This window comes from Physeter macrocephalus, chromosome 2 (assembly GCF_002837175.3).
Source record: "Physeter macrocephalus isolate SW-GA chromosome 2, ASM283717v5, whole genome shotgun sequence".
NCBI classification, from domain to species: Eukaryota; Metazoa; Chordata; class Mammalia; order Artiodactyla; family Physeteridae; genus Physeter; species Physeter macrocephalus.
Window position 1 is genome coordinate 79,166,855 of NC_041215.1, and position 12,366 is coordinate 79,179,220.

The following is a 12,366-nucleotide window of genomic DNA, read 5'->3' on the forward strand; positions in this document are numbered from 1 at the left end:
TGCTCTATTTAGAGTGATTCTAACCCAGTAGTGTTTATCAGAGCCACTTGAGGAGCTGTTAAAAATACATACAGTTGACCCCTGAACATGGGGGTTAATCCACATATAACTTATGGCCCTCCCTATGCCTGATTCTTCCACATCTGTGAACTCAACCAGACTGTACAGCACTGCAGTATTTACCCCTGAAAAACAGCCACGTTTAAGCAGACACCCCACAGTTCAAACCCACCACCATTCATAGGTCACGTGTGTATACTCTCCATCTCCAGAAATGTAGATTTAGGTCAAGAACGAAGCTAGGCCTGTGGACATTTTTAAATGGCCCCAGCATTTTCTGATGAACAATACTGGCTAAGAACTATTTTCTATGAAATATGTTTGACATGCCTTCAAATTACATGTACATGTACTTTTACTATTTAAGCGTTTTCACTATTCTGAAATAACTTAAGCATCTTCATTATTTTGCCCAAAGTTACTTACAGGGCACCTGACCTTTTGCAATAGGTGTATGTCTTTAAAACTTTATTAAAGTAATTTAATAATTACTTTTAATTTAATAAAGTAATTTAATTACTTTTCAAAGGCATTAAGTCTCAATCAACAGAAAATAAAATTTTCTTAAGTGATTATTTTCTTTAAATTGAGGTATAGAGTATAGACACCTAGTCCACTAGCTGAGTATGTTCTGATAAACACGAATTATTTGTATGCAAATATACTGAATAAGCACTAACTCTAGCCTTTACAAAAATAAAGCAATTGCCAAAAACACCTTACTGAAGAATATACTTACACTAAGAAATATTATACCCATACACAATACTAATAGATTTTACAACTAGAAAAAAATTACTTCAGGGTAATTCTTCAAATATTAAGTTTCCAGAGTATATTCAACATTTTTTCAATAAAAATCAAGAATATTAAAAATCACCTTGGTTGAGGTTGAACACTAACTTTCATTTCTTTGTTAGGTAAAGATCCAAAATTCACAGGTATATTCCAGGTGGGCACTCAAAAAAAATCTAAAAACTTATTTAAATAATATTTAAGACTACTTACTTTCTTCATTGCATTCATGTTCTAAGAACTGATAAAATTTGCTTGGAAACTCATGGATCAAAAACTCTCTATAAGCTTACTATAAATTTTCAATATTAAAAACAGCTCTACTATCGCACTCTAAAAAGTTTTTTAATCTCCTGACTTAATAGGTGTTTTTGCTCAAGTGAGCAACCTCCTCACATAATCCTCTTCACACAACCTAAATAATTTTTTAAATTCTAGAAATTATTTACAGGAGTTTGAAAATTCAAATTCTAACCATGTAACTTCAAAATAAATGTACATTCATTAATTTCTATGATTCCAAGTAATACTTCCTATTTCACGTCACAAGCTTAAGTCTCACATGAGAAAAACTTTGTGTTTATATGTGTATCTAGCATTGTCTTATGCGTTCAAAGATATTACTGACAGTATCAGATTGGGCCTGGAAAACAGACAATGGAAATCTTTAACCCCACTGTATACATGTAGAAAGTAAGTGGATTTTTTATTTTAAAATATCTAAAATAGTCATATTAATATCCTGTTAATTTTTCCTTCCCTCTTACCCTGCCTTTATGATTAGCCATATATAAATTCAAAAACATAACCCTTTCAACTAAGTCTTGCCATGGTTACCAAAGCATGTCTTATGCTATCATTTTCAAGAATATTCATGTAAACTCAAGTTTTTGATAAATCAAAATATCCTGCATTGCTTTAACAGGGGAAACAAACAAAGGAAAAACAAGGTTTGCAAAATGGATTGATAAAATTCTAATGAATCAATGTGGGCTAAAAGACCTTTTTCAAAAGTTCTATTTAATAAGTTCATTTTTAGGCGAAAAAATTAGTAATCTGCTAGAGCCTCTACTCTTCCCTTTTTAAATAAATATACCTGTATACAATAATCTCAGCATCTGAAATCAAGAATCTGCAAATAAAATGCTAAGAAAAATAAACCACACTGATTTTCTTACCCCATATCACTGCAATTATTTTAAATGCATAGGAATACAACAAACTCAAAAGAAAAAAAAATAGTGTTTTATTAACTACCACACTGTTATAATACACTTTAAACGTACAATAAGGTAGCCTTTAAATTTGAGGTGGTCTTAAGAATAACAAATGAACAGAATCCCAAATTTCTGAAATAAGTGAACTGCTGCAGTTATAGGTATACATTTTGGAAAACTGTATAGCTCTTACAAGACCAGCAATGAACTTTATTTTGTACATTTTTTAATAATTGAAAATATAAACAATAATTAAAAAATAAAAAGAAAATACAGCATAATAAAAAAACATACATTTCTCAATTAAATGTACTGGATACATATAAATTTTAAGGGAAAAAGCAAAAAAGGAAAATGATTGATATTTAAGTGCAGACTGACTACCTAGACCAAAAACAAAACAAACAAAAAAGACTTAAAAAAATATCATAAAACCTCTAGTTCTCTATGACTAATATCCATATGGTTGGAGTATCGTCACTATGGAAGTGATTTTGTTATGTTTGCATATGTTATACTTTACTGGTAATTTACATGATGGCTTTTAAGGCCCTGGCAGACATGTGGTTTTTGGAAACAAGATTGGATTCAAAAAACAAAAACAAAAAAAAAAAATCACTGCTAAGACGCAATAACACCTTATTTTTTTGGTCCTCCAATACTCAAGAAAAGGGATAATTCACTATAACATTTTCTTACCACCCAAATGCCTCAAGCTATACATTTTAAACTTTTTTAAACATTGGTTATATTGCCCAACTTCGTTATTGAAAGAATATTAACAAGACATTATTTTGGCAAATTAAATCTTAAACATGGCTTTTCAACAGGATTTAAAAGGTGACTATCCCTAGAGTTCCATGTTAAAATGTAGTTTTCAAAATCTTACAAGAGTAATGCTTAAAATATTGTACATAGTTAACCTAATTAAAATAATTAGCTTCAAAATGACAAATTGATAAGCTAAGTAAAGCCTACACTATGTAACATTTGCTTGGAAACTTGATTTGTCAGTTATGCATAATAAAAATTCCAGTCATCAAGAAAATTACAAAAATTTTTTATCATAACATGATTTCTTTCACCCACCAACTTTTTTTTTTATCTTACAATAGATAAATACCAACATGTTCTCATTTTTACACTAAACCACACAGGATTGATGCATTTGGTTAGACTACCATTCGCATTGTTAAATTCAATTTTCTCTTTATATAACTTGGTAAAATTTCATTTCTTCTAGATTCCAAAAGTACCTACAAAACCCATGCAATTTTACCATTTTTAATATACTATGGAATATCATACAAAGTAAGGCATTTCAGTGTCATGTATAACCAAGTTACTGTCAATCCAAAAATTTTTGCACATCAATAAAAAGATATCTAAGAACTTAGGAACAATGTTCTTCTCACTACTGTATAAAAATAACCACAATGAATAAGTATTTGTGTAATATTTACTCCATTGTCTCATTTCCAGAAACTGTGACAAGCTGTAAAGGTATTTCAGTGTTGGTAAGGATATCTTGATTGCTGGTGGTGGAAGTATTAACAGTTCCTATCCCTGAAACAGAACCTTGTTGAATATTTGCAAGGATAAGTGTTGTTCCTCCTGCAGTAATCAAAGTATCATCTCGTGCAGCTTCCACAGATGCCAGCACTGTACTGCTAGAGTGAATACCTTTTTTATTCTGATGTGTTTTAATATGTTTGGCAAGGTGATCACTTCTCATAAAGCGTTTTGAACATTCTGGACAAACAAATTTCTTCTCACCTGTTGAAGAAATTAAGTTACTTAGTCTTTTAAATTTAACATTAATAGACTCATCATTCCCTGAGAAAGAAAATAAGCCAACACTGACAGTTAGGGACAGGGAGCAGAGTTCAATTAGAACTATATTAGTTTCATGAGCTGTCCCTGCAAGATTTCTCTCATAGAGTATTTTTCCTCAAAATAAATCTGTCACCTTTATTTCTGGATGAAAAGGAATCTTCAAAATTACTAAATTATACACTGATATTCAGATAAGAATTTAGTGCCTCAACTATGCTAATAGTTTTGAAACATCTGTTACAAGATACCAGCTTAAAAATGACTATCTGTAGCATACTTCTCTAAAGAAAAATACAGTTTTAAGCTATATTTAAGGTATTATTAACATGTCAGATCCCTGATACTAAACCTTCAACTCTTAAATGTGAATTCAAGTAACTACACAGAGTACTTCTAGATTAAAGCCAAAACACAAGCTTGAAGTCTAATAAAGACTGAGTAGTCCCAAGAATAATGGAGATGGCCAGCTGACCTGATTTCAGCTGGAATAATCAAGAGCAAGCCTAATACATCATGATGTTAAAAGTTAATTAAGACTCTATGATGTCTAAATTTATTTCCCAGCATAAATAAAATACTTTTTTTAAACACAAAAGACAGACAGAACTTCTATTATGTTGAAGACCTACTATGTAAGACAATTAGTAGAAGATAAGGCAAAAGGACAACCTACAAGGAATCTAGGGAGGACTCAATCAATAAACAAATCCAGTATTTTCTTAATTTATTTTCTTCAAAATGTCTTTCTTACCTATCTCTTGTTCCAGCACCTCTCCTCTCAGTAGGTCCTCATCAGACCTCATGCCTGAACTATATTACAATGGCACGCTAGTCTCTCCCTTTCCAATCCAACAAATCAATGCCAGACAAATCTTCCTTAAATACCAAATTTTATTACAGTACAAAACTTCACCACTGTACTAAGTGGTATGGGAATGCAAGAGTAACCTGCAGATAACTAAACAGTTTAGACTCTCTATTACCTAACTTCCAATGACTTCTATAACGTGGTTCAATCCTACGTAACAGAAATGTGTTAAATAAAATCTCATCTTCACTCGTGACAAATGATCTCTCACTTCTTCTATTCATATACTATTCTATTCTTCTGGGAAGGTATTTCCCAAAGCTTCTCTTGGAACATTAGTCCTGAGACATACTCCATGGCAAAATGGCACAATGAGAGGTTGCCACTACCTCCCCCGACTTGGAGATGTACAGTGCTCATTAGCATTCTATTAAAGGTCCTAAGAGGCATTCCTTGAAGGTACTTGTATAGTAACCCTCTTTAACACAGTGTTTCATACACTTATTTGATCATAGCTTTTTTCCCTTTTACATTATTTCTTTTTATATCCTGCTGATCAAATTCCACTGAGGAAAATTCTATTATAGGGCCATCTTAAGGTCTACCCTAGCCCAATGCTCAAAAATGCCTTACTATCCCAGCAATAATGATCTCTGCCTCCAAAGCACACTTTATCTACTTTCTTATATTCTCCGTTGCAGTTTCAAACAGGTTAAGCTCATATGTCTACCTACCTGATGAGACAGAAATTAAAACGAGTAGAGCATGTAACATAATACTACATACTTCATGGGTTATTTTATATATTTAGATCTAAGAGACTTCAAATCCATATTGTCCACCGTTTCACCATAGTTCTTTCTTCTAAGCTCTCTAAACTTTGTAAATGCATTATATATTTTTCAATTCTTCAGTATTGACCATAGACTGATGAACACCTTGATCATTACATGGCAGTAGAAGAAAACTGTATATGTTATATTAAGTTAGAATTCAATTTGGGTCATTCCTAGGTCCATTTCATGTAACAACCACACAACACTATGTGTTAAAACAATTAAATGAAAGAGTCTTCACATCAACAATGCCTTGGTTATTCCTCAGCAAAATATCTTTTGCTTACCTCACACATATTAAAACAAGAGAAAGGGTGAAATGCCTGAATTTAGCAGAGGAAAAGGAATTATTCTTTATTACAGTGTTAAGGAGGAGGAAGAAGATAATGATCAAGAGTAAAAGCAGACAACTTATTTAAAACATTAACATAATTAACAATGATGAGATAAATGTGGCTTAAGACACTGAATAATATGAAAATAAAAGCTAACCAAAGTCTGCATAAAATAAAACATTATTTTATAAGATAAGCCATACTGGCTTGTTTGGAATTAGTCTTTTTAAATTGGTGTTACTGAAGACAGAAATTTGATGTAATTGGTCATACTTTAAAAGATTCAGTTCAGTAAGGTATGCTTAAAAAAAAAATTCAAGGTAGTATGTAGCCTTACAATTAATTTTTGTCTGTTAAAAGTAAATATTAGTAACCTGTATGTGTTCTTCTGTGCCTCTGTAATTCATCACTTCGAGTAAATCTTTTACCACAGAACATCCAGTTACAAATAAAAGGGCGCTCCCCAGAATGCCAACGCAGATGAGCTCTCAGATGTGAGGTCTTCCCATAGACTTTACCACATCCTGGTATATGACAAATGTGTTGCTTCTTTTTCCCAAGATTGGTACCTCTAAAAAACACACACAGAATAATATATACTTATATGAAAATATTCAAATGGACATTACCACTCATATCATACTCCCCATGTTGAATTTCAAATAGAAGACATTATCACCGTGAGGTCAATCAGAAACCAAGACCATTTAAAATCAATTTATAGAAAAATTAATAAGTTTTACATATTCATTTTACTCCACAACTAATGTGAGTGTTGTCCAAATGTAAATATGCTCAAGAAATATATAATTTAAAAGAACATTTCATACATAAAGAGTATATATAAAGTTATTTATTATTCAGTCAGAACCATTTATTATTTGGTCAGAACCATTCCCAAATTCTATGCACAGGGCCCGATCCAATTAAATTAGTGGTACCGGAAACTAAATGGTCTATTCAAAGTCACGATGTCAGCTAATTTAAAAAGTAAATAAACCAACAATAAATGCATAACTAATCATAGGTACAATTAAGACACCTTAAGAAGACTTTAAATTAAGATGATATAAGCATTATTTATTCACATATTTGTATGGCCGCACCCTGAATATACACTGACTTGGAGAAAATCAGAGAAAAAAATCTAGACAAAACTATTGTCTTAGATCCCTAGAACTACATGAAATAATTAAAATTATCTTTACAGTTAAAATTCCCTATTAACCATGCAAAGATACCAAAATTATAAATCAGAGAGATAATAAAATGCAGTTTCTCCACATTGCAAAACTTGACATCTGTTACATTTCAGTATTTGATACCAAGAACAGGGTTTAGAAGGTATGTGCTTATTAGATGGGTGAACAAGGTATCTTAGCCTAAGCAAGAAGAAAACTTTTTTGATTCCAGAACTGATATTCAAATCATATTAAACACTATAGAAAATGTTATTACTCAACCTCAAAAAAAAAAGAAAAAGGCTAGTTACTGAATAAAAACAAATGAGTTTATAAAAAAATGACATTTTAGACTCATCAACTGTCAAAATCATATCATATAAACTTTGCAGTTTCTCTGAGATTACAAAAAGGTACATTTAAGACCCCCCCAACTTCCCCTCCTCCCACAATCTCACAGTCTAGGTATAGCCTGTAAACCTTCCGTAAGCCTGCAAATCCTCCTGTATATAATATACCTATCGTTTTTCAAATTTTACTGGAAAAATGCATATTTCCCCACATTTATATTTTAATGTACTCACACTCAGTAGCATGTGAAATTGCCATAGGACAAACAGTGCTAAACGGTGCAGTGCTGGCTGTTAGATGCCATAGGTGTTCTGAACAGGGAGACATCAATGTGGGCTCCAGTAGTTAGAGAAGGCTTCGTGGAGGAGGTGGGTAGGATTTAGATAGAAAGGAGGGAAGGCATTCCAGGCAGAGGAATAGCATAAGTAAAGACAAGGAGGAGTCATGCTGTTGTCTCAAGGGCAAGGATGTCATAATCTAACACAATTCTAGTTTCTGCTCCAGTCCACCCCCAATTTCTACAACTCTCTTCAAAGAGCTGAGTTGAGTGAAACAGGTTTTGCTGGCTCACCTGCAATGCCAAAGTCTTAACCAAAGCCAATAATATTTCCATTTAATTTAGCTTTTTAAATTTGTTTTATTCTTAAATGGCCCTAAGAAAAAGAGCAATGTCTGTGGCTATTGGTGTACAAACCGATTTTACATATTGTGTTCACCATAGCAATTTCACAGAGAACCCAATTCAGTTCACTCTACACTCATAACTTGCCTCTCTTCTAATCCTACCACTCAGGTGAATCAATGTGCTTTTATAAATTCAAAAGTGCTATTTTAGTAACTTAGCAAAATTTAGCTTTGAGAGCACGAACAAAGCACAAGACTAAAACAAATTACAGCAACAAATATGAGTTCCCAAAGAACCAAAAATCCAGGGAAAGATGTTTTCATCAATTGAATTATAAGGAAACAAGACATACTCATCTGAAAATGGGACAGGCAACTAAGAAAAAAAAATGGAGACGGGGCACACAAAAAATATACAATATAAGGAAAAAAGTCCAATACCGAGGTCCAAGTTTTTATTTAAAAAAAAAATTTTTACTCAAGATAAGATCTAGATAAGCCAGATATGGATTTATGGCATGTGATATGAAGGAAGAGAACTGAAGTGAATTTATCAACAAACTTCAAGTAGTAAAAGATTACCGTAAGTTTTCCTCTTGATTTATATAGTTACACCACTAATACCTATTACATGATCTTAAAAAACTAACAATTTTAAGTTCATTTTCTTGACTGCTTAAACTTGCTCCCAAAATTTTAATAATGCAAAGACAGAGTGACACAATAAATAAAGCTAAATTCTGAGTAGAGGGATTAAGAAAAGTTAAGTAAATTGAGTCTTTTGCTTGGGACAGGAGAAACGGAACACAAACTGAAAGGCTAACGGAAGAAAACAGATTTTACAAATTAACTTAATTTTTTAAAAAATGGATTGAGGTTGTCTAAACCACACAAAACCTATATAACAATAACACCTTTAGAATTTATTTTACTTTATAAAATTGTCTCTTCCACTAGAGTATAAAGTTTCTGAAGTCTGGTTCTGATTAATAAATATTGGCTAAATGCCCAAATGAATAGTTTTTAAATATTTAATTATATTTAACACCTTGCTCAAAAAGGTAAAAAAATAAAATTTAGTTCTCTGAAGATGCCACTTTATACATACTATTATTTTTTTAAAAAAATACTGTTGCGGAAAGAAAGGCTAATATTCTAAAATGTTTAAAGTGCCACCTACCTCACCTTTGCAGTACAGGATTTACTATATGTTATGCTTCTGTTAATTAGATGCATCAACTGTCAATGATACAATTGTGCCTATCGTGAATATATTAGTTGAATTTTGTTCAAATGAGCTCTAAGAAACAATAGTTTTTTTCTTAACTTCAATTTTCATTGTTAGAATAAGTTATTAAAAAATGAACTCATAAAAGTTCTGGAAAAATATGAGTATTTTTATAATCCTCAGTTTAAGGAAGACTTTTAATAGCATGATAATAATGCATCTCAACTAAAAATTTTGTGCTTAAAAAAGGTTTGCAAACTTTAAGTGAGAACTTTCTTGTGTAAATAAATGCATTTTGCAAACCACTGACAAAGTTGAAAGACAATGTAAAACTGGAAAAAAATATGTGCACATATGACAGACAAATTAACAGATTCACAAAAGACAAAGAAATAATTCACAAAAGAAATTCTGAAATGGTAAAATAACACAACAAAAAATGTTCAATCTAATAAAGTAACAAAAACATACTGAATAAAACAATAGTGAAGTATTACTTTTCATCTCTCAGACTTTAAAAGGTTTTTAAAAATTATAAAATCCATTGTTGGCAAGGGTGTGGGAAAACAGATACTCTCATACACCACTGATGGAGTATAAATGGATTCAACCTTTCTAGCAGACAATTCCCTTTGATAAAAAACAATTCCACCACTGCCAACTTATACTGATGAAATAATCAGATGTGCAAAGATATATGTGTAAGAATTAGAATTTCAACAATAAACTCCCAAAAAAGTTGCTAAATTCTTACACATCCATACAATAGAATACTATAAAGTCATAAAAAATTGATACAAACGCTATGTACACTTGGAAATATGATCACCAAAATTTTCAAAAGAAAAACAGACACGTAAAACAGTGAGAGTAAAGTCTGGAAGGATATATACAAAAATGTTACAACAGTCATCTTGAAGTAGGGTAGAAGTTTGGTATTCTTTTAAAACTCCTCTATATTTCTGAATTTTTATGAGCATGTATTAATTTAATAAAAATAATTTTAAAAGATTTTCAATTTAAAGAAAAGAATAAGCAAAACACAGGCAAGGCCTTGACCCTCAGTTAGATTTGACTTTCATGAACAATTTATCTTGAAAGTTCCCGTAAAAATGAGAGTAAATTTCAGAAAAGTTGTCTAACCAGAATTCCACACTAACTTATTTAAATTGACCAAAACATTTCAAAGAATGAGTAAAACTTCAAACAAGTGAATAATTACCAGTAGGAAATACAAATGCCTAAGGATCAGATGCAGAAGAAGCAAATTCACCTGGGAGGCAGTATAGTGGTTAAAGCCTTGGTAAGAAACTGGGTCCAAATCCCAGCTGTGTATGCTGTAAAGAATCATTCAACCTCTCCATGCCTCACTTATAAGACCACCTAGAACACAGTAAGCTCTCAGTATTAGCAGTTAGTAGTCATTACTATCATTGTGAATGGGCTGGCCAATGTACAAATCAACTCAAAGGCAGAGAGGCTCTATTAGATCAAGTTCATTAACTGTATTAAACAGGGTTGGTTTCTTTTTTTCCTGGTCTACTTAAATAGTTCATTTCTGGGCTTCCCTGGTGGCGCGGTGGTTGCGCGTCTGCCTGCCGATGCAGGGGATGCGGGTTCGTGCCCCAGTCCGGGGGGATCCCACATGCCGCGGAGTGGCTAGGCCCGTGAGCCATGGCCGCTGAGCCTGCGCGTCCGGAGCCTGTGCTCCGCAACGGGAGAGGCCACAACAGTGAGAGCCCTACGCACCGCCAAAAAAAAAAAAAAAAAAAAAAAAAAAAAGTTCATTTCTGAGAGAGGTATATTAAAGTCTTTCACTATGACTAGAGGATATGGTTACAATGTCTTTAGAGTTCTATCAGTTTTTGCTCTATATATTTCCAAGTTGTGGGGAAAAGGTATCATGGCTATTAAATCTTCTTGGTGAAAACTTCATATTATTAAGAAATATATCCCTATCTATCCATTTGATATTTTCACCTTAATCTTACCATGTCCAAGTTTCCTTTTTGTTAACATTTGCCTAATATTTTCCATCCCTTTATTTTCAACATTCCTGCACCAATTTTGAGATGTTCCTTATAATCAATATAAGGCTGGACTTTGTCTTTTAAATATGATCTGAGAGTCAATCTCTCAATTATTAACCTTAATCCATCCACATTTAATATAATTACTGATCTGTTTTGAGTTTACTCCTGTCATGTTATTATTTCTTAATGTTTATTTTTTACAACACTGAATGAAAATATTACAGTTCCACTTTTTTAAAAATGCCATCATTAAAGCTTATTATTCATTTCTGTTGAAAATGGAAAAACTTATGCTTTATTTCTGAACTTATTTTATATTTATATATTATATAACTGCTATTCTCAAGCTAAGAATCAACTTTTTTAAAAATTTATTGTTATTGGAGTATAGTTGCTTTACAATGTTGTATTAGTTTCTACTGTACAGAAGAATCAACTTTTTAATCAGTATTTAGGCCAATCCATTGCTGGTTTGCAAACAGACTAATATCCAATATGTGCCTGTTAAATGGCATCTTACTATACTTTTCTTTTTTTAAGTAAACTAAGTAATTTTAGTTTTTTTTAAAAAGGCATTTAGAACTGAAAATTTGATTTCACATATTTTGTTCTCTTTTTCTGCCACACTCATACAGACAAACACACAAGATGATCATGTAATGAATAATTTCCCTTAGTTAAGTGACATGGCATGCAGCATTTCAAAAATTAGGGTGATGATATTAACAGTCTAAAAAGAAAAGTATGTTTCATGTGTGCGTGCATACCTCCCACCACCTTCTTTACAGTTGGGACAGGTGCAAGCTACCCTTCGAAGTCTTTTTCCTTCTTGATGTTGTTGGTCCCCTTCTTCATCTACCACCTGTACTCTTAAGTGTGTTAGATCATTGGTATTCAATGTAGAATCACCACTGAGCTGCCACTCTTCAGGATCAGGTTCTTCTTCCTTGATCCTAATATCTAAAGAAGAAAACAAATACAGATGAGAAGCAGCCCACTGGCCCAAAAAGATAGCATGAGATCTGAGCCTCTCCTAAGGTAAAATGAATAAATACTATGGAG

At 32.3% G+C, this 12,366-nt stretch overlaps 1 protein-coding gene across 1 annotated transcript in view; it reads right to left on the reverse strand.

Annotated features, from left to right (window-relative positions):
- Window positions 1-3,176: 3,176 nt before the first annotated feature.
- SP3 (Sp3 transcription factor) overlaps window positions 3,177-12,366 on the reverse strand; it is a 60,841-nt gene continuing 51,651 nt past the window's right edge. The window contains exons 7-9 of the mRNA XM_055079263.1: window positions 12,072-12,264; window positions 6,262-6,458; window positions 3,177-3,848 (exon numbers count right to left, since the gene is read on the reverse strand). Coding sequence (XP_054935238.1) covers window positions 3,532-3,848; window positions 6,262-6,458; window positions 12,072-12,264 — 707 coding nt within the window. The 3' untranslated portion in view covers window positions 3,177-3,531. The remainder of the gene's footprint in view (window positions 3,849-6,261; window positions 6,459-12,071; window positions 12,265-12,366) is intronic.